This window comes from Salminus brasiliensis, chromosome 4, assembly GCF_030463535.1.
Source record: "Salminus brasiliensis chromosome 4, fSalBra1.hap2, whole genome shotgun sequence".
Taxonomy (NCBI): domain Eukaryota; kingdom Metazoa; phylum Chordata; class Actinopteri; order Characiformes; family Bryconidae; genus Salminus; species Salminus brasiliensis.
In genome coordinates, this window is record NC_132881.1 from 5,804,019 (window position 1) to 5,827,545 (window position 23,527).

At 44.4% G+C, this 23,527-nt stretch overlaps 1 protein-coding gene across 2 annotated transcripts in view; it reads right to left on the bottom strand.

The window, feature by feature from the left end:
- Window positions 1-619: 619 nt before the first annotated feature.
- smoc2 (SPARC related modular calcium binding 2) overlaps window positions 620-23,527 on the bottom strand; it is a 55,876-nt gene continuing 32,968 nt past the window's right edge. For both annotated transcript variants that reach the window (XM_072676783.1, XM_072676781.1), the window contains exons 8-13: window positions 21,920-22,106; window positions 18,722-18,804; window positions 7,484-7,583; window positions 3,830-4,077; window positions 3,517-3,554; window positions 620-1,253 (exon numbers count right to left, since the gene is read on the bottom strand). In XM_072676783.1, coding sequence (XP_072532884.1) covers window positions 1,230-1,253; window positions 3,517-3,554; window positions 3,830-4,077; window positions 7,484-7,583; window positions 18,722-18,804; window positions 21,920-22,106 — 680 coding nt within the window. In that variant the 3' untranslated portion in view covers window positions 620-1,229. The remainder of the gene's footprint in view (window positions 1,254-3,516; window positions 3,555-3,829; window positions 4,078-7,483; window positions 7,584-18,721; window positions 18,805-21,919; window positions 22,107-23,527) is intronic.

Genomic DNA, 23,527 nt, shown 5'->3' on the forward strand with positions numbered 1-23,527 from the left:
CAAATACGTTAGTGATTACAAATACACTGAGTCTGATGCACATTAAGGCCCCACCTCACAACTTGCAGGACACTTCTGCTAACGTCTTAGTGCCAGATATCACAGAGCTCTTGTGGCGTCGGTTGGTCAGAGCTGATTTGGCGGCTCAAGGTCGGCCTACTCAAGACATTTTGCAAGCAACATTGTAGATAAGTCTCTACTGTGCTTCTTCACCCCTAACACACATGCAGGACTCACTGTAACCACTGGTTCCACAGTAATTCTTACACTTCAGACACCAGTCGAGTCCAAAGGGTACAAGAAACGGATCATTTTCAGGATGTCATTTTTGTGCGCTGGTTAAATGGTTAAATAATGAGCTCATTCTCAACATGCATCCTAGGAGCCTAAGAACCGTAGAGCCATCTGAGCTTTGACATTTGACCTGGTCCACCTAAAGCCTGATCTGAAACGTAGAGTGGCGTAAACCTGCCTTACATCCGGAGTTAACCACAACCCTGGTGGGTAAACAGGAATTAGCCTGACTAAATGTGTTCTAGTAGTGACAGATTGTCAGTCTGTGCCGTTATAATGAGGCCCTCAGGCTGCTTTACGCTGCAACACCAGATTAGGCTGTAGATTCAGTTAGGAGAGTTCTTTATTAGGGGCACAAAGATCCCGGGCACATTTCTCAGAGAAGTCTTGATATATACAGTGTACTGGTACAAAACATACAAAGAAAAAGTATAAAAGACGTCTTTATTATTTCTAATTAACACAAAGCAGTCTCCATTCTAGGGCCTTTCCAAGAGCCAGAGTCAGTACAAGCCCAAAGCAGAGGTGTCTAGCAATGCGCTCCTTTTCGGCTAGCCAACAGTCATCAGGTACAAATGATCTGTCATCCGGTACAAATGAAATACAACGAAAGAAACATAACAACACAAAAGCGACACGTAATACAACTTGTACAACTCTGGAAAAAAGCATACTTACTTTTTTTTTTTAAGACTCACAAAGGACACATACATTGTATGTGTTAAAGAATTAACGTTTTATAAGGACATAAAAAAAGCTAACTAACATCATTCACATGTTCAGCAGTCTGTTTAAATACCTTCCTTTTTTCTACAAAAAAGTGAATTTACATTGTTTCTTGTTTTCGTTTTAAAGTACAAAGTGCAAATACTATGGGTTTTACTCCATCGCCGCGTGGTGGGGGCAGAAGCTCGGGTTTAGTCTCGGCTGCCTCATCAGCCTTGCTTCTTCGAGGTGTTCTGAGAAGAGAAAGAACAAGAGAATAATCCGTTGAGATTCAGGAAGACTGGCTTTTTAGGTCTCTATTTAGGTCGTCATAATATTTTGCACAGTCGTTTAGATGGCCATTAGAACATTTGCATTAAGCCCTGATTTACCCAACAGCTGGCAATGCCAGGTTCAGGTTGCTGACTTTCTTTTGGAGATTGCTGACCAAAAAAATTTCTCGGTAAATCATGCTTGGCATTCTCTCTGTGCTGGCTTGGTTGCTATGTGTGAATAGCCTCCGACAAATATCTAGCAGGTTTAATACCTGGACCTGTTGCCGACTCCAAATGCTGTAGTGTGAACAGTGCAGCGGCTAGCTACAGCCAATGACCATACAAGACTAGGGGTAAGGAGAAAGCCGAGGGTGGAGTTATACCCCGCGTCTCGTCTTTATCCATGTTCTCATCCATATTATTTTCTTTTACTTCTGTGTGTTTTTGCTCGTATCGCTTATATTTTAGGAACATCTATTTTGGGAGACGTTAAAAATAAAGAGACTGGTCACTGATTCAAATATGAATGGGACCTTTTTCATTTCTACCCAATTTGGAAGGCCAATTACCCAATCTTTGTTCGTGTGAACCCTCAATGCAAGTCTACAGATGTGATGCTAGCCATCCACCTCTTTTCCAACTGCTGCTGGTGCAGCATTGCTACTTAGCCAGCGTGCTGACATGTGGGGAGGAAGTGCCATCCCACCCCTAAGAGAGCAAGGCCGGCTGTGCTCTCTCTGGCTCCGGCTGCTGATGGCCAGTATTCGAACTAGCAAGTCTGACAAGCTGACTATGCTGGTTATAGAGCGAGCAGAGGAGGTTTAATGTGCTCGGTGGGAAAGAACCCCTTGATGTGGAGATCTGTGCAAGTCTAGTATTCACAACAAACTAAAAAAATAATTCTTTGCGTGTTAATGAGCCGAACACTACAAACTAGTCCTGAGATATTTGTCAGATTTTATCAGTGATTTAAAATATGCTTTTTAATGGTTATTTGTAACTTCAGTGTCCAGTATTTTGGCCTCTCCTGACTTGACCACTTGCTTGTAAGGATCAGTTCTCGTATGTGTTTTTGTGACAGAATGTTTTTGTAGAGCAGACAGACTCGTCGTGGGTTTCTCCTGGTGAGAGATCTTGTAATATGTGACCCTGTGTCACTGATCAGTCGTGTGGTGTGCAAACCACAGCCACTAAAAATGTCCCGATTACTAGCCAGCTAGTTGTGTAGTCTGAAGGGTGCAAACGACTCTAAAGCCATGTAGTGTGAACATGTCTTTTTCTCAAGACAGTTTGAGCTTAAGACCAGTTCAAGGCCAACCCGTGACAAAACAGCTTTAAAAGCCGAGGCCCGTTTTCCAGCAGTGATCCCCCTGTGCCCCTGTGTTAATCAGTGTGGCCCTTTATGGAAATAATTTGGCCAAAAATCTCTCAAAAAGTGAACATGATTCATCACTGACCTCAGATGCAGTCGATCAGCCAAGACATGTTTGGTATCTGAGGTCTGAGGTCTGAGTCGCAAGGCTTATGTTGCTAACCAACACTGGGCTTGGACCGTCCCCAACCTCATCATTGTAAATACTTGCCAAAATCTATATTTGCCTTAAAAATCTATCAAAACATCAACAAGTTTATGAAAAAAATTTTTTTACAGGAAAACGTATGCCTGACTGCTCTGCTCTATAGACTAAAGTAAGTCATACAGTGTTCACGCTGATTTGTCTGCACCAAACAAATGCGTGGGTTTACAGTTGTTTCTGGGTGGGTATTTACAGGGTTGAGACTGGGACAGTCTAAAGGCTCATTTGTGCTTAACGTTAAATACGGATATGGACGGAGAATTCTGTCCTTCTGAACCCTGCGTACATTTTGTTGGTATTTGCGCACATTTTCTGAAAGCTTACGGAAGTTAGAGAAATCATGGGGGCAGTGTAGCCCCCAAGTTCAAGCCAACCATGACCACTGCCATGTGGACGAAGAAGAAAGTTATGACGGAACTTTTTTTGACCATGACTAAGGATCTTGTTACCACGCTTTACTAAGTGGTGGCCACCACTTAATTATCTTGTACCCACGCCTTACTAAGCCATGGCTACAATATTATTTATAGTAGTTTTATTTATGTGGTATATCACCGGTGGGTCTCTTTGGTATTTTGTTCATATAATATATAATATAATGTTCATATATTTTGTTCTTATAGGAAAAAAGAAGCAAAAATAAAAATAAATAGTTGTTTACTCACCAGTTTACTGGAGGTCGTGCCTTCACCCGTTTTTGCTCCTGAGAAATCAGACAATGAGAAGGTTTCAGAAGCAAGCTTGCCATCAGAAGAACACAGAATCCCAAGCACCCGATAATCACGATTACACATTTAACTGGCAGTTCTCCCATACGCCAGCAAATCAGGCTCTTCTTAAACTCTATAGTTCTGTCTTAGTATCTGTTGACCCTCAAAGGAGGACACACAGGGTCACTGAAAGCCATCTGAGTATTAGTAGAAGCCTGGAAACGCGAACAGGTCAGTGAAGTGCTTCGCATCCAAAAACGAGACCTACCCTCTTCCTTCGTGACCCCGAGGCAGCCCATGAGCTCCAGCAGAGAGAGAGCTTTGTCGTTGCTGATATCGCAGTACTCCACAAACTTCTTCACGCACTTCTTTGGCTTGGACTTCTTGCGCAGCAAGCGCTTGAAAGGCTTGATCTCTTTTTTGCCGATGTCACCACTCGAGTTCTTGTCCAGCTGACTGAAGTACCAGTGTACCACCCTCTCCTCCAGAGTGTGGCTGGGGTCGGGCTCAGGCATTCTGGGGGGAAACCAACGACAGTCAGATTAACACTACTGATGGTAGTCAGGCAAATTTGTCCAAGGCAATGTGGTCAGTGTTGAAAACAAACAAACAAACAAAAAACTCCACAAACATCAGGATAAACACAAATAAATAAACAAACTATCCGGACAAAAGTATTGGGACACCTGCTCATTCATTGTTTCTTCTGAAATCAAGGGTATTAAAAAAATTGAACCTGCTTCTGTTGGAGTAACTGTCTCTACTGTCCAGGAAAGAAGGCTTTCTACTAGAATTTGGAGCTTGAACATTGCTGTCAGGATTTGATTGCATTTCGACAAGAGCGTTAGTGAGTCAGGATGTTGGATGATCATCCCCAACTCATCCCAAAAGTATTGTATCTACTGGATTAAGAACTCCAGCAAACATTCTGCTCTGTGGTGGTCTCATGGGGTCCTGAGCATTGAAGAACAGGGTGAAAGGAGGTTAACAGAGTCTGCAGAGAAACAGATGGATACAGTCTGTAATTATAGAACTACAGAGTGCTCCTCTATGGTGAGTGGAGCTGATGTAATGGGCCGAGTTCACTGGAGTGTGTATGACATGACTAAACTGTTGGAGGTTCAGCACTGTTGTCCATCAGGAATGACATTTAATGAGACGTTGTCATATGATGTTCCTCTTAAACATGACAAAAACCTTTTGGCCACCTAAGTGCTTCATTAGTGCGTTCTTTTCAGCCTAAAGAACTGAGCCAATGCAGCAGTGATCTGAAAAACAAAGCTGTGGTCTTGAGAGTGGATGTGGTGTAACGGGAGATTTTTCGACAAAACTGAACATTTCCTGTTTCAGAACCAATGCCAAAACTGGCCCGATGTCATTCATTTCTCACATGCTGTAGGGTCCAGAGCTCTGAGCAGGCTACTATAGACTGCCTTTATGTCGCCATTTAGCAAAAACCAATAAAACCTAGACTCAGCTGATACTTTGTCTCGGGCTCAGTTGATACTTAAGAAATTCTACAGGTACTTAAATAGGGGTTTTCCACTATTTGAGATTTGAGACAAAAGCAGGCACTAAAACTATGCAACAGCATTTTTAAGAAGATTTGAAAAGAGTGGGATGAAGCTATTTTGCCACTTCAACACACTCTGCAAGATGGATTGGAAAGTGGAAGCTGGAATTATTTGGACGGCTTGAAGAATCAATGATGGCGTCGGACTTGAGCTGACTGACGAATGCATTGAGAACTGCCAACAGATGGAATGAAGTAGGATGAAGACGCAGACGTACTAGCCTAGAACATGGCACATATTTTTTCTTGCTCTAACTCTACATAGAAACACCCAGCCATGGCAGCAACATCAAGATTCATTGGACTAGGCTACGTTTCTACAGTTTTCAACTGTTCAGTTTTGGTGAGCCTGTGCCTTAGCACTGCAGCCTCAGCAAAGTGGATCCTGACATGGTCTTCTGCTGTTGTAGCCAATACACCTCAAGACTGGGTGTGTTGTGCATTCTGAGGTGCTTTTCTGCTCACCATAATTAAAAAATGCAGGATAGTTATGTGAGCTTCTGTAGCCTTTCTGTCAGCTCCAACCAGTCTGGCCAGTGTTGACCACTTTCATCAACAAGGTGTTTCTGCAGAACTGCCGCCCACTGGGTGTGTTTTCGGTATTACACTATTCTGAGTAACTCTAGATACTTTTGTGCTGAAAATCCCAGGAGATCAGCAGATCGAGAAAACCTACAATCAAACCAACAATAATGGCACACTGAAATCCCTGATGTCACCTGTTTCCAACGCTAACTGAAGCCAATGGCTCGTATCTGTGGGATTTGACACACTGTACGGCTGCCATGCTATTGGTGGAATAAGTAGGTGTATAGCTGTTCCTAATAAATCACTCACTTTTAGATTATATAGGTTCTATATAGAAAATATATAGAAAAGAACCTTTTACGAACCCTTAAAGGTGTAGAGTGCATTACAGTCATTGCGATATACTATACTTTAAATGTAGTTAGGTATTCTGTATTGGCAGGTTTTGTGCTTCTGACTTTTTAATGCCATAAAATGACAAAGTGAACGTTTTGTCAAGGGTATATATCATGAAAGGGTCTCCTATACATCTTGCAAACACAAAACGTTTAAAATCTGCACTTTAAACAGGGTTTCTCTGATTCTTTTAATAAGCTGCTGAGTAAGAAATAATCATGGTTGAATTATATAAAGCATTTATGCCATTGCTGTTGATCTCAGTGACTTCTGATAGTCTGAAGTCATTGAAAAATGCTAAAATCATTAATAATTCTGATGAAAAAAATATCATTTGTTTCTAATTACTGAATAAATTCAAAGAATTCCCATGTTAGACCCTCTTCTAACAACCCTTTTGGACCCTAGACTGAAAACTTGTGCTTTGAATTTACTAGATTGAAATGTTTGAAACAGTTGCACCATAAAACAATTGCTGACAAAAGACAGCGAACACAGCAGCTGTGCTGATGCATCACATTTTATTCATGTGCAACTGTTTGACACATTGCAGTCATGAATCATTTTTGTGGACTATGACGATTCGTTCAAACTGCCCTGCATGCTGCTTTATGGGCAACATTTCAGACAGGAATACAATGCAGTGTGAGCTCACACAGCTTCTTGTTTCCAGCTACAAGTGAAAAATGTGTGTAATCTTACCTACTGTATTGTTGGGCGTCCTTAAGGACTTTGGATTGTCTAGTTTAACTCATTAATATCTGCCACCAGAGCTCCTGTGTCTTCTATCACTGTACAAAGGAATCTGCTCGGTGCTGTCTTTATTGTTGGATGCACTGTGCTAGTTTCTAAAGTAGTCTCTAAACTGTGCACAGTTTCAGAACTAGGGTTGGGGTGTATAAATACTGCAAATACTGTAATACTGCAAACCACTGTATATAAAAATGACAAGGTGGTTATAAAGATTGGTGGGGGAAAAAACAAGCCTACTAAAACTGTGAGTTTGAATGAAAGTGCGAGCAAGCAAACCAGGATTAACTAAACTAAACTATTAAATGTGCCCAAAACGGTGGAAAACAGTCCTAAGACCATTCACTGGATAGATATGAGGCTTTAACCTCTAAATTTGAGCCTGAAACGTGGTCTGTGCTGTGGTGTTTAGCCTGCTAGTGAACTTATCTAAGCCTTGCTGACCAGCTAGACCAGCATAACTAGCAGAGAGTGTGAGAGTAATTGTGCTTTCTGGGACTCCCGGCTACAGATGGCTGTGGCATCACCGGGCACTGAGGCAAACTTCTGAATGCTAGTGTAAACAGGTGCTTTTAGGCTCAGAATTAAAGGGTTAAACAGCCGAGGCTCTGTGCCGTTGCCCTTTAAAAACATCACATAAACATTTCACCATCAAGTGTTCAGGTGTCTGCTTACCTGCCAGCGGCAGCTGGATCAGTGACTGCATGCACCATGTCTGTAGAAAGAGCGTCCAGAACGCTGGTCAGAAACTCTGTTTTCTTGGCTCCAGGACATCCTGCAAAGCAGACAGAGGTGCTCAGGTTTAGTGCACTTTAATAGCCTTTTCTCGCTCATTCTGCAGCTCGTTCAGGCGAGAGCGGAGAGAGGTTCTGCAGAAAGTATGGATTCCTACACATTTTCTCCAACATAACGCGTTCTACATTATGGTGGTCACTATAGGTGGCCCAGTAGGGTGTAAAAATAACAGGTGGCATGTGGTTTTAACAGCAAGGCCACATAAAGCTGGCGGAGAACCATGGAGCCCACCACACCTTTTCATCGTGTGAGAGGGAGAGGACACCTGCTAATCATTCTGAGGAGGTTTATAGACACAGGTAGCAGCAGCTGAGCATGGCTGGGAACACACAGACACACACACATACACACACACGCATATATATCATTTAGATTTTCGGTAGATATGGTTTTGGCTGGTTTTCGGCCTACGCTTGGAAATGGCTCAGTTCCTCATTTGTGTCTTGTTGTTTTAGTGCTGCTTTGTCCAAGTAAGACCAAAGGGGACCCCAGTGTTAAAAAAGTGGAGGCTCTGTAGAGCTGAAAAAGGTCATCATGAATTTGCCCGTATGTAAATACTCAGATTTACTGAAATATTGGTAAGTTCGAGCATTACGTCCAAAAGGCACAGACTGCACTTTCACTGATTCAACTGATTAAAGATTCATTAATAATACATGCAAAATAAAAGAACTGAAAATTGCTTTCAATTAGTGACTTAATTAATTCAGATTATTTTACTATAAAAGAGTCTAGGGTCATAGCCAGGGTTATAGCCACTGTGGAAATGGCACAGTACAGATTCATTAGCTGAGAGTGAGGACTGCCTCGCAGGTTACTCACTTTAGACAACCGAGATCCATCCTTTCATATTAATACAACATTTTAGAGCCAGCTTTGAGAAGGGAGAACCCACAGATCCCACGTTATTCCCCTATCCGTACAGGATACTGGAACAGATCAGGAACTGTAAAGCCCTCAATCATCCCAGCATCATCCCAGGACTTTTATGCTATGTTTATGCCTGACGCATTGCAATTGGCACGAGGGCGCACAAGCCAAAAATGACTCAATCACGGCTCACAACTCATGGAAGGAGGTTGCGTCAAGTATAAACGGCTATAGCGTTTGTGTGGGTTTGGAGTCAAGCCCAGCAACCTGCTGGGAAAGTATAACTCAGTCTTTAGACGACGTAAATTGTATTGCCCTGCTTTACCGAGTTCCCCTGAGCAAGAAATCTATAGATTGACAGTAAAAGGTGCTGATTTGAATGTGCTTCATTCAATAAGAGAACTTTCTTATGCGGTGCTCATTAGTAATCCATGGGCATTGTTTATGGTAATGAGATGGTAACTGTAAAATAACATGTGTAAGTTAATAAATATACCAGTGGATTGTAAATTAGACACGCATGCACATGTTCTACTAATAAATCTGGTGTGTACGCACCATAATTTGCTCACAGTTTCTTCATGAGTTTGCAACGGTTTCATGAATGAGGCCCACTGACTTTGAGAAACTGAAAGACGTCTCCGTTCCTCCATCCCTGAAGAGTTACCGTCCTGCAGGTTTCAACTACCACCCAATGTAATGCAGCCCAGTCAACCTAACAATGGCTTCTGAAGGCAGCAATTAGTTCAGATCAAGTGAGGTGGATTAGGATTGGATCCAAAGTCTGGGAGAAAGTGGCTCTTCAGGAGCAGGACTGGAGAGCCCGGTTTTATGGCATCGGTCAAAGTACCAAGAAGCATTCATCCAGGATCTGCCTTTACTACTGAACCCTTGTCGAACCACCTTAAGTGATGTGATCGCGAGCCTACCCTGAAAACATGGCCATTCATTGAGCACAAACTTCTGATGGGCAGACGAGCAGTTAGGCTGGAGGGCCATCGTCTAAATGTCTCCAGTTAACATCTCCTGAAGCCTGTCAGGGAAAACAACCTCAATATACAAATTAGGGGTTGAAGAAGCCTCAATAGGCATGGCCCTAATGATAGTAATGGAGTGCATGGCTGTATAATTGAAATGGCTCTGAGCCCAAGGGCGGGGGAGGGGGTTTTTAAAGAGAGGCGGGGAGAGGTGGATTCCTCCTGAAGCTTTTCCTCGTTCTCACAGCCGTCGTTTCCCTCTCCTCCATTCAACTGTTCATACACTACCATTCAACAGTGAAAACACCAAACCTAAGAAATATATCTGGACGTACGGCGTGGTCAATGGTATGGGTATACTTTAAGGATCCTCATTGTCTGTTCTCACTAAAAGCAGAACTAATGTAGCAGTGACAGTAGACCAAAATGGAAGGTTCTAGCACAGGCAATGAAGCTAGCCGAGCTATTCCTGATTCCAGAGATTACACCAGTTGAACAAAAGCCAAATCTTCCTAGTCAGGGTCGTGTCCAGAGATAGCCAACCCAGTAGCCCACCCTGAAACACTGGCTGCAGGTCAGGAATACCCATATATCATAGGGCATGACACACACATGTAGGGATGGCTAATTCACCTACCATATGTTTCTGGGAGAGGTGAGACAACCTACATGGACATGGAGAGAACACACCACACATCAACTCTCCACAATCTGAGACCAGAATGAGGTTCGAACCCACAACCCCAGGCCCTTGGAGTTGTATGACATACACACTACCTGCTGCACCACCATGCCACAGTTATTTGTAAAAGATTACTAAAAGAACCACAAAATAATTAACTTAAATTGGGCGTAGTTTCCATATATGGCCACATTTTGGCCAGGGGGAGAAACTGTGCTAATGTCCAAAGCAAGGAATTTGGGGATTTTCATAAAAAAGGCCCTTCAATATGAGCAAAAGACATACCATAGTCAGTCAAATGGTTTCCAAACTTTTGACTGATTCTGCCCATCCATCACTCAGTGGCTTCACGGATGACGAAATGTGTGTGGGAGGGGGTGGAGGGTGAAGTCAGGAGTGTTTACGGCCAAACCCCAAGGCCAGATTCTCCTGTGCTGGAGATAATTGCATGGTACGGAAGTCTCTAACAGGTGTGTGAGGCGGACTACGGCAGATTCTCCAGTAAACACACCTCTGAGACCCACGTGGAGATACGCAGGAGAGGCAGCAAAGTTTAATAGAGCGGGACAGTGGAGGTGCCACACGTCCTGAGCTGTTCGAGAGATGCTGCAAGGCTTTACGGGGCCGGAACACGAGCTCAAGTCTGTTCTCACGGGCTGTGGTCCAATAAAAGATCTCGCCCACCTGTTCGAGTGGGAGTTCGGCTGCATTCTTCCCTCTATCCTTTGAAAAAAAGGAGAAAGGACGCAGTCACTCCCTCACAATGGAGATCATCTCCTCCACTACTCTGAGCTTTATGGTGCCTTCAGCCAAGAGTTCTGGCCTGTAAATCCTCAACAGCATTTCAGGCGAGTTGGCGATCACTATGCTGAAGTTCAGAGTTACATAAGGCCTTGAAACTGCAGAATTATTGTTCAGTTATTAAAGTTAAGACTTTCAGTGCTTAAGATTATTCGGTAAAGTGTTTTTTGCAAGTACAGGACTGGATTTATGGATATCTGTCCTCATTTTTTAGTGTGAAGCATAGGAACAGGAGGTTTACTGAAGAGCAGTGCTCATAAGGCCACATGCGAAATGCCATAAACCTGCATAAACAAGCAGCAGTTGTCATCAAGCAGACCTCCATCCTGGTCTTGTTGGAGTAACGGTCTCCACTGTCCAGGTATGGCTTTTATGGCTCGATTTTTGGAGCATTTGATTGCAGTCAGAGCCAAGACCCCCACCTCATCCCCAACTCATTCAAAAAGTACTGAATAGAGCACCACCATTATTCCAGAGAACACAGCTCTTCCACTGCTCCACAGCTCAATGCTGGGGGGCTTTATACTCATGGTGCCAATAGGTTCATGTTTATCTGCTCCAGAGAGTCCTATTCTATTGGCAGTACTTCTCTACAGGGACTTGACAAGCTGCATGTGTGTATTTGCACATCTGTGTCAGCAATGGGTACAACTTAAAGTTGCTGAACACATTCATTAGATGGGTTTCCACAAATATTTGGACATATAGTCAAGTCAAGAAGCATTTCCCACTACTATATAAAACACTTCAGCTCTAAATAAAATAATCTTTTATTGAGGGCACATGCTTTTATAGGTAGGTTTACATGACTGTGACGGCCTACAGCAGCCAAGGCTTGTGTAGTCTAGTCTAGCTAAGCCTAGCCTAGCTTAGCTTTTCAGGAACTTTGTCATTATTCCTGAGTCTTGAGTCCTGAGCTGCATTCGAGTGCATCTAAGGAGGTTGTTTATATCAGCTGGTTAACTAGAAAATACTACTTCACTCTGTACGGGTGTTGGAAGATGCACCCACTAAGGTTTACATGACTGTGACGGCCTACAGCAGCCAAGGCTTGTGTAGTCTAGTCTAGCCGAGCCTAGTATAGCTTGGCTTTTCAGGAACTTTGTCATTATTCCCTGCGTTCGAGTGCTCATCGAAAGGGTTGTATATACCAGCTGGTTTACTAGTGCCTTTACTGCCCGGGTGCCTTCGGAAGGTGCGCCCCCTAAGGTTGGAGAGCTGTAGGTTATCAGAAAACAACTATATCAAATGAAACATGGAAAAGGAAAAGAGTTACTCCCCAGTTTCTGACACCACTCGAACACAGTATTACTTTTGTAGTGTTTCACCGTCCATTTGGCGGATAGCTAGCTGAAGAGTTTGTGGTAGGTCCTGCTAGAGTTAACGTTTAGCATAACACGGGGCTGGCACCTGGCCAGCGCTCAGCTTCTTTGGCTTCCCCATGATGCATGACTTGCTCTCCCTGGCTAGCGGCGCTCGCTCCAGTCGGCTTTTCTCCAAGCAGATCTTCATTTATTAACCGGCCGGCCTAGCGCCACCTTCTAGCCTCTTTATCCTCAGTTCCATATTCTCACAAAGTAGCCGTCGCGTTTAGCCGGGGTTAAGGGTTTCGCCAGTGGGCTGGTGTACGTAAATTCTGAGGGGATAAATATAGCGAGTCAAGATGGCTGGGTAAGAGTAGTAATCAGCAGCGTATCTCATCTAAACTAATAAACGCTCTCCCTTCAAATGCACTCCACCACTTCTTCTTACAGTGTCTGGCCATGTTAGCTTGAAACTGCATACAGTACAATACCGGTGTGTGTCTGTGTCCCTGTGTTTATGAGCCCTCAGCGTAATTCCGCTAGCGCGCGTGGAGCGAGGCCGTGCCAGCAGCCAGAAAGCGAAAGCCAAGCCTTCTTGCCCTGGTCTGCTCTTTGTCTCTCTTGGGACAGCGCTGGGCAAACACCCCTCGGCTCACTGCAGCTGAGCTTTCAACACCACTGCCCCCATTCTCCCTCTGCACCCCGTAAAGCTCTCATCACCATCCTCACAGCAACACACATACACACACACACACACACACACACACACTCCTCGCCGCGCTGTGAGAAGCATGTTTGTAACCAGCATACACAAATGGCTGCTCCTGCCAAATGAGGCAGCGCTGCGGTCTGAATCAGTGGCCGAGAACGTGTTCACCAGTAGAACTTACTGATATGCTGGTATGTTTAGTATGGGCTCTGTCTGAGTGTGTGTGTGTGTGTGTGTGTGTGTGTGTTTATGAGGATTCCTTGGTACTGCACTATTCCCTTAAGAGTTAATACACTGTAGCCCAGAAGCTGCCAATCGTGAGAAAGAGAGAGAGCACCAGAGTCTGTGAGAAATTCTGCGAGCGAAGTCGGCATGTGCAGCTGCTGGTACCCAGCGGCCCCCAGTAGCCCTCAGCGGCCCCCATGCCCCGTGATCAACCAGCCATGACCATTAGATCTGCTCTCTGCACGGCACCTGCGGACGAGCTGCTGGCAAGACAGACGGCTGCATAAACACAGGCGCGCACACACGGACACGCACGGGAAACAGAGGGGGTTCTGTTCATTAACACCCTCCGTTAATAACATGTTTGCGAAGGCGCACGGCAGAAAGCTAGCAAAACAGAGCTGGGGGAAAGCCCAGGGCCAAGCTACGGCATTAGCGAGCCAGATCCAGAGGCTAACAGCATGTCTGTCCGTGACAAAACACTCTGCCGGCTGATCTGGACTGAACAGGGCCGTCCTGCTACTCTGGACTTTCTTAACCGACCTGATTTTGGACAAATTCAGGAGTCATTCCCTAATAAACAAATACACTATGCGTCCAAATGTTTGCGGACACCCCTTCTAATGAATGCTTTCAGCTACAGCTTGATTAGTCCCTGTAGAGACGTATTGCCAATAGAATAGGACTCTCTGGAACAGATAAACATGAACCTAGTGGCACCATGCTGCCTAATGCCAGGCATGGCCTAGAGAGGTATAAAGCCCCACCCAATAAAGGTTGCTCCATCCAATACTTTTGGGATGAGGTGGAGAGTTGGGGATGAGATAAGGAGGTGAACATCTAACATCCTGACCTCACTAACATTCTTGTCGCTTCATCAATCAAATCCTCACAGCAATGCTCCAGTGACCAACTTTTCAACCACCTTGACCAATCTAACCAAGCTAGTCAACCAGTATAGCCAAGCTGGTCAACCAGCATTACCAGCATGGACCAGCATCAAAGACCAGGTTCGACTATTAGTTGCTGGTCTAAGCTGGTCTTTGATGGTCGAGGTGGTTGAGAAGCTGGTCGTTCTGGAGATAACATACCATCTGCTGGAAACCAGCTTAGCCTTTGATCAGCATAGTGTGTGTGGTTTCAGTTGGGTTTGATAGATTAGCCGGTCAGTTGCTGGTCATGACCCAGTGACTGTCGAAAACATGGACAGCGCAATGTCCGCAAAAGGAAAGCACTTAGGAATGAAGCCACTGACAGTCTTTGCTTTATAATAAATATATGTAATAATCCTCCATGCTGGTCAAGAGCTAAGCTACTCAACCCATCCATGTAGTCTGAGCTGGCCAGGCTGTTTTTTTTTTTTTTAAGTTTATGGACACTACTGAAACAACATGCATGCATGTCTGGCTGCAATTTAACCTGGCCATGCCTCCCTCATTTAACATTTTTACATGCATCATGATCCCTACACCTACACAGCGTTACAGAAACCTCCTATAGACCTGACATAGTCATATACAGGCATTTATAAAGTGCTACAATGTAGCGTGGCAACACCTCACACACACTTGCGCTGTGATCTGAGGCCGTCGATCAGATTCAGAGTTACGTACTGCGGTAACACCTTCAGTTTCCAGAGATTACATTCCAACATTCCAACTTCTTGGACTCATCTTTACAAACGTCAAGTAAATCAAGCAAATTCCACCTATCACGTCTTTCAGTGCGCGGCTGATTAACTGGTAGGCTCAGACGGGCGGCCCTGTTACTGACAGAGTGTGAAAATTAGAGCAGGATCGGTTAAAGACAAAGGCCGCCTCAACAATCTACAGGCTAAGCAAGATTAAGGAGCTCTGCCCCTTTCTCCTCCAACTCCTCTAAGCCCTCGAAATGTCAGAGTATTCACACAGCTGATGGAGAGCACATGCATGAAGTCATTATCATGCACACACTCACACACACACTCTTCATAATTGTCCTAAAGCCCATTTTATACCCTTATCCTATTTAAGCATGGCATAGTTAATCCCATTAGTCGTGAGGAACGCTAATAATAAGGCCAATGTTGTTGGGTGGGTAACTGTGGGCTTTGTGGAAAGAGATGCGTTTTTAATATAAAAAAATAAATAAATACAAAATCTCACAAAGCTCTTAATCAAACTCAGAAGCGATGTTCTCCTCTTGCCTGCTGTCCATCCCTTTCGACCCACCCCTCTGCTGCATTCTTCCTTTCTCCTTTCAGCCCCCTGATACTCATCCATCCACCCCAGTCCTCCCTCCTTCACATTATCTCCTCTAATCTCTCCTATCGCTCATCTCCACGGCGACCTAATCTGCTCACCTTTGCCTCTCGCCCACTGGAAGGTCGCGGGAACTTTTCCTGGGGTGGGAGATGAGCGAACACACACACACACACACACAAACACAACAGGCTGGAACAACAGTACAGAAGGAAACAGAGTCCAAACAGACTTTCAAAGACCTTTAAATGACATTACAACTAATACAACTGGTCTATCCATGCCCTGCCTAGGAATGTGTTCGGCCATAGCAACTGTCCAACTCTAGGCTGGACAAGCTAAACAGCACCCGTTCCCTGCTGACGCTGACACGCCAAGACCCCCACTGCAGGCGTAAGGTTTGTCTCGCGGCCCAACAATTATTCTTACTGTACGTGTTATCTTCTATCCTCTAACTCAGCATTCGGTTCAACACTCAAACAACAACGAATGACTATAAATAATAAGGCTTACTTATTATTATGAAATCATACAGTAATTAACTCGGCAAAAACAGTTCAGTGATGTTTACACTTAGCTGCCCCTATGGCCCGGGGGTCGAGAGCTCAAATCACGAACCATGGCGCTGCCATCAGCAGTCTGAGTCTGAGTGAGCACAACTGGCCGTGCTCTTTCCGGATGGGTAGATGGCGCTATCCCCCTCATCACTGTTAAACCAATGTTAGCTGGCACAGCCATCTGTTAGCTGGCACAGCCATCTGTTAGCTGGCGCGGTGGACCTAGGGACCTGGGGTCTTCTGAACGTGTTGGCAGTTTGAAAAGAGGCGGTGGCTGACTTTGTATGTACAGTCCTTACCCTCCTAGTGTTGGGAGCATTGCTAGTGCTAGGGGGAGCTGATTGGCCGAACCAAACTGGGAGAAGAATTTCACAAAAATAAATAAATAAATAAATTATTAATGTTATTGAACGGTGAAGCGAGCATCACATCAAACACTCTCTACCATGTAGATGTACCATGATCTTAATACTATGAAGCTTCTAAGAAACTGACCGGAAATGTATTGTATATACAGCTCTCCTGTATGTGTGCCCAGATCTACGGTACATTTCTCACCCTGTATTTTTTCTGTAATTTATTATATAATGTTTCTATTCATTGCTTCCAAGCTTTTGGCCTGTAGTGTAGGCTCAATAACCCGCACAGGCGCACCTGGATGGCTGTTCGTAATGAGGTGATAAGCATGCTGGTGTGAGTGGCTTTATTTCTGCAGGATTTACATAATCCATTTGTCAAAAAACTAACCGCACAGGACGCCTTGCACCATCAACTGCAATGGGGGCGGCGGTGCACGCAAGCCAATACACACAGCTGCAAATCTGCACAGGCACACACACACACACACACACACTCAAACAATGCAGCACACATTGGAAGCAGGCATCAGGGTGTGAAACGCAGTGAAGCATTAGTAGCAGAAATATGAGAGAACAGGGCTGTAAAGAACGGAACACAAGTGTTTTCTATTATTCACAAATTGTTACCCCCATTCACAATCACGCTACGCCAGTGTGGCCAGTGGAGAGTTGGACACACACATAAAAACACACACACACACACACACACACTCACGGCTTTGTTTTTATCCATGCGTTTTCTATAGAAGTTGCAATTGTTTGAGCACCAAACTATGTGCACATCAATATGGCCTGTGCAAAAGTATGAGCACTCCAAGCCTTTTTATGTCAAGTTCTCATGTTATTTTAGGTCACCAACTGTAATTGGGAAGGTTATGAGAAGCGATTTCTACAGGTTGCAATGCTATTAAGAAATGGCGGTTCAGGGGAACTGTGGAAGTCAGAAGAGCACTGCCCCATATGCTGGTAAGACTGGCAAAGCAAAACTCCCATACGACTGCTGGGAACCTGCATGAAGGTTTAGCTGGGTCAAGAGGGTGGTGCACTGTTCCACTGTGCAGCATTGCTTGCAGAAACGCAGGAAAGCACACCTGCAATCCTAAAGTCTGAAGTATGCTATAGAATATCTAGGGAAAAGTCTTGCAAATAAGTGCTGTGGACTCTATGGCCACAATCAGCAAAGGAACAGTTTCCAACACAACTAATAGAACAAGTGCTTCCTCCAAATTCAGCACAAAATACCACAACTCCAGCCTCCGAATTAGTCAACCTCTTCATTAAAGGGTCTTTAGAACCTAGTCGAGTTTTGAGGCCTTTTGGGGCTTCTGGATCACCGATATGTCTAGAGGAGGAAAGCACACCCTGCCAACAGTGAAGCATGGCAGTGGCCCAGTGATGCTCTAGGGCTGCATTGCTTCCTCTGGCACAGGAAACCTGCAGTGTGTGGAAGGGCAAGGTGGATTCAGTGAAGTATCAGGAAATCCTAGAAGAAAACGTCACGACTTCTGTGAGGAAGCTGAAGCTTGGGCGTCATTGGACCTCACAACAGGACAATGATCCCAAGCATACCTCCACCAAGTCCACCAAGGCTTGGTTTCAGAAGAAGACCTGGAAGATTCTGGAGTGGCCGTCACAGTGTCCTGACTTGAACCCCATAGAATATGCTTGGTAGGATTTGAAGAAGGCGGTTGCAGCCGCAAACCCAAGAATATTAGTGAACTGGAAGCCACTGCCCATGAGGAATAGGCAAAGATTCCTCAGGAACGCTGCGGTCAGACGCTGGTGTCTGTCTGCACTGTGTTGTGTTGCAGCATGGTCCTAGAGGACCGTTGTTTTGTTTCACTGTGTACTCTGTATATAGTTAAAAATGATAATAAAGCCTCTTCACTTGAAGAACATCTAGCCAACTGTGAAGCACTGGGTGGATCTACCTGCTTTGGGGTTGTGCTGTCACCAATTGCACAGGCGATATTGCACAGGATGGATGAATATGAATATGGATCATCTGCTAAAAGGCTGAAGCTGAAACAGGGGATGGCTTCTCTAACAGGATAATAATCTACACAATACCTCTTGCTTTTGGAGTTGCACTTACAGTCCCTGACCTAGAACATTGATGGTCAGACTTTAAACCAGCTACCTTTGGTTCTACCAAAGCTTTTTTTTTTTTTACTAAATCCGGACTCTATAAGTTTTATATATCAATTTATATAAAAATATAATTTATAGATTTTTTAATAATTAATAAAATGTATTTATCAATTTCTCTGCAGATCTCCAATTTCCCTGACCATCTCAGTAACCCATAACCAAACAGAAATAGACCATTTTGTCTGTGCTGACTGGTAATCCTACAAAGTCAGGACATAATATCCAACACACAGGAGAACTCACCCTGCAGATGTCTGCTCCGGTAAAGATTTTTCGTCTTGTTAGGATGGGCCCTCGCATTGCCGTCGCACTTTGGCTGCTCATATCTGCGGGGGGAGAAGCACACAAAGCGTTATTGTTCCCTAAGTAAAACCGGACGAAGGCGCATTATGCTAAAACTCCACAGACAGCGTTGAAATAAAACCCAGGAGTCTTATTCTGCTTGGTTTTTTGTAGCTGTTGTTGTTTTTGTTTCCCCTTATGGTGAAATAACACAGCTATGCAAACCTCAGGCTACGTCTAATGCTTATTAAAACACTGAGATGCCACCCACTGATCTGAAATCAGTTCCAGTTGCAGCTGAGGCCTCAGGGAAACAATACACCCGACATGCTCTATTGGACTCTTATTTTAGGCCGCGTCATGTTGTGAGGCTAAAAGCAGGTTGATATAGACATCAACAAAGCTTTAAATGCACGTCTATTTTTTTACAGTGAATAAAAGGCTGGTAGTAAATGGACAGTAAATGGACACATCTAGCAATAGTATATTAGCAGAAGTGCGGCACTCAGGGAGCAGAGAGGGTTTAGGGCCCTGCTTAAGAGTCCAACAGCAGCAGCTTAGTGAACCCGGGTATCGAATTCACAACCCTGTCATCAATAACCCAGTGCTCTAACCACTAAGCCACCACTACTACCCCACTGCCTGAGTGGTGCAGCCATCTAAGTGTTGACCCAAATGGCATAATTGGCCTAAACTCTCTCTCAGTGTGCAGGATGACCCTTCCTCTCCCTCCATCAGTTAGCTGATATAACAGAAGTGGCACTGTATCATGGAGCCTACACGACTACAATAGCACAATATATGGACAAAAGTTTCGGGACACCTGCTCATTCATTGTTTTTTCAAAATCAAGGGTATTAAAGAGTTTATACTAGTAACTGTCTCTACTGTCCGGGTAAGCCTTTCTACTATATTTTGGAGCACTGCCGTGAGGATTTGATTGCATTCAGCAACAAGATAGTGTTAGTAAACGTTAGTGAGGTCAGAATGTTAGATGATCTCCACCGAAAGTACTGGATGGAGCACCAACCATGATTCCAGAGAACACAGTTTCACTGTTCCACAGCTCAATGGTGGCATTAGACCCATAGGTTCATGTTTATCTGCTCTGTAGAGTGCTATTATATTGGCAGTAATCCTCTACAGGCACTAGACAAGCTGTATGTGTGCATTTTGGGTGTCCAGAAATATATGGACATACAGCGTATAGTAGTGCCCTTTTGTTGCTAACTGTAGGAGGACCATTGTAGTTCTTGATGGTGTATGTAAGTGGATGAGTGGACAGGCATTATGATTTCAAAATAAGACAAAAAGGAGGCTGATCACATTCCAACAACTTTGTGTTTGCAGAGCAACTGTGGTAGAACTGATATCTTACACTCTCCCTCTCTCTCTCTTTCCAACCATTTATCCCAGATAACATGGGAAGCATTTTTTGCACAAGCATTTGCACTAATAACTTTACTACCTCACTGGACTCTATTTATTGCACATTGCACAACTTGCACACTACAGTTATTATTTATTATCCTCTGTCTGTACTGTGTTGTGTTGTCTGTCCGCACTTGTTTGTTTGTGTTGCACTTGTGTCTTGTATGCACTGTGTCTATGTTGCACCATGGTCCTGGAGGAACGTTGTTTCGTTTCACTGTGTACTCTGTATGTAGTTGAAATGACAATAAACCCACTTGACTTGACTTGACTTGACTTGACTTGACTTGAGAAGATGGAGTGAAAACGAGGAGACAGATAGAGGACTGACAGAAGCAGAGAGAGCAGAAGTAGTAAGAGAGGTAGCGTGAGACAGAGAAGTATTCATTATTCCTCTTGGAAAAGGAACAAGTTCCAGTCGCTGCTGGGGGACCTGGCCAAGACAGACCCAGAACGAGCAAGAAGAAAGATAGTGAGAAAGGAAAAAGGCAGAAGCCGTAGGTGCACTAATGTGCAGTCTGGCGCTCTGCCTGGGGCTTTGTTAACTCGATACTGCAGCGAGCAATGCTCCGCAGTTCACAGCAGTACTCCACAACTCTCCTGTGCCTCGTTAAATGAAGACCCCTTAAGCACACACTCAGCTGTCCACCCTGCTAAGTGCCAGTGGCCATTGCCACATGCACAAACTCGCCAACAAACGCACTAGTGATCTATTTTAGCTTACATTCATTCCATTAAGAATGAAAAAGCTGTTCCTGCCAGTTTTCTGAGAGACGTGAAAGTGAAAAGAGAGGGAATCAGCTTAGGCCAAGTACCTAGCCCTGAGGGATACCACAATCCCAATTTTGGATCACACCGTGATTTAAATAATGGGCCGTGCCCCGGGAGTATATTAGGTGTACTATAAGAGAAGAGGTTGACTCGCATCAACCATTTTAAAAGGCACTGAGGGGGTTTCCTCTTTCAACACTTAAGAAGGTCTTCTTTAGGATGCCAAAAGGTAAATGTAGGTCTGAGTGATAAGTGATTTGTCTTGGAAGACAAGGAAGTCTGTGGATAACAGTTATAATAATAATAGTAATAAAAATAGCATCAAAAGTGTTTTAGTAGTCCAGAAAATGAAACAGCAAAAACAGTTCATTTTAGGAAATGAGCTTAACAGAGTCTGTCCGAGGAGGTGGGTATGAGGCTTGATGTAGAGGTCTGGAAGCAGGGGTTATAAGGGGACAAAGGGCAAGCTATGCAGACAGATTTAGGCACATCCCAGAATGTCTTTAGTTACAGTATTTCTGGGACTGCTTCTCAGGTATAGAGGTATCTACAGGTGCAACATTTTTATATGGGTGGTGCAAAATGCCTAACGGGGTCCATTCCAGTGGCTGTGCATCTCGGGTCTAGAGATTTCATTGGCTGTTGGGCATCTACATGCCTTAACTCCTCTAGCAGCAGATGTTAAACAAGTGAAAGTGGACATCACACAGTTCTCTCAGCACACCGCCGGTGGAAATTTGACTTGACAGGGTCCATTTCTGTGAAATTTCTGTGAAACATCATCAAAGGGGGAGCATGTAAATTAGAAACAGAATTGGGTCCAGCACTGACCCATGAGGTAGGACAGAAACTAAGCCAGAACGTCCAAGCTTTTTGCTCAGCTGAAATCCTATGAAGCGTGACCTGAGAGACAGGCAAGGAACCTTAAGAAGCAGACTGGACCCTGCGGTTACTCACCTGGTTGAAGTGCCGGGTATCGGCCGTCCCGTATCCACTAGAACGCACCAGCAGTAGCCCGTGGAGGGATGACACTGGACTGGCTTGTAGAGGCCGCCTTGGGCACACTCTGGAACGAACACCGCCTCGTTCTTATGCTGTCTTGCCTCTTCTTGAGCCGTCAGCTGCTCTTGATCACATGACGAGGCTGAGAGAGGGACAGACAGGAGGAAAAAAGAGTTTCACGCAAACTGTGTATTTGAGCAGACTGAACGTATTTGTGCTTAAAAGGAAGGCCGAGTGTGACGGGAGGAGAGCGCAGAGCAGAGACATGAGAGCGAGAAGTGACATTATAGATTCACTAGTAGATGAATGATGTTTAACAGTTCCCCGCTGTGAGGAGAGGCCAAGTGTCTGGGTTTGCTCTGGAGAAACAGAGACTGAGAGAGAGAGAAAAGGGGGGAGTGAAAGTGACTAAGAGGAATTACGGTCGCTGTACATTAGTCTGGGAATCGAAATCAAGTCACTTTACTTTTAGAGAGGGCCTCCGTGGCCGGGAGTCCCCCTTCCGCCCCCTTAGTTTTAAAAAGAAGGCGTATGATCACACACACACACACACACACACACTAATATGTATGTTGGTTAGAAGAATACTTGAGAAACAAGAATCTGGCCCAGTACTGAACCCTGTGGGATCCCGCTTCGTAACTACGCACAACATCAATCTAGAAGCTGATTTTTCTTGAGCTTTCAGGAGGACCACAGGAGATTGGTGGTCCAATTCCAGGAGGACCAGAGATCAGTGCTCTGGATTGCTCCCGGGCTCGAAAAACAGCTTTCACACTTGCCCGAAACGTACCGAACTCTCAGAGCAAGCACTCCTGAGTGCCTAAGAGAGGCATGTCGGAATGACAGTATAATAGAAGCAGGAGAGAGAGAGAGAGGGAGCTAGAGGGAACAGAGCCAGAGACAGTAAAAGGAGAGCTAGAGAAAAGGAGCGCACTCTCAGCACCTAACCAAAATCAATATTTACGTAGGACTGTAGGTGCACGTATGTGTGATGTCTTGAAAAAAGTGCCGTGCCGTGACTGACTGACTACATCCGAGGTAAAAACCACGTACATCCCATTTTCCGCTAAGCTGTTTCTTTAATGTTCCCTCACTTCTGCTCAGTTGATCGTGCATTCGTCTCAAAACTGTGTGGAATTGTTATGTGGTAATCTGCTAATATCAGCTGACAATGTACACTATTTGGACAAAAGTATTGGGACACCTGCTCATTCTTGGTTTCATCAACAAGAGCCGTAGTTACTTTATTCTCCTGTAGCCCACGTCTGGCATCTGGCATTAGGCATGGTACCCATAGGGTCATGTTTATCTGCTCAAGAGAGTCCTATTCTGGTGGCAGTACTTCTCTGCGGGAACTTTCAGAGGTGTCAAGTAACGAAGTATAAATACTTTGTTACCTTACTTAAGTAGAAATGGTGTATATCTGTACTTTACTGGAGTAATCATTTATTTTTCAGCCGACTTTTAACTTCTACTTCTTACATTTTCACACAATTATCTGAACTTTCTACTCCTTACATTTTAAAAACAGCCTCGTTCCTCCTATTTCATTCCCTTTGT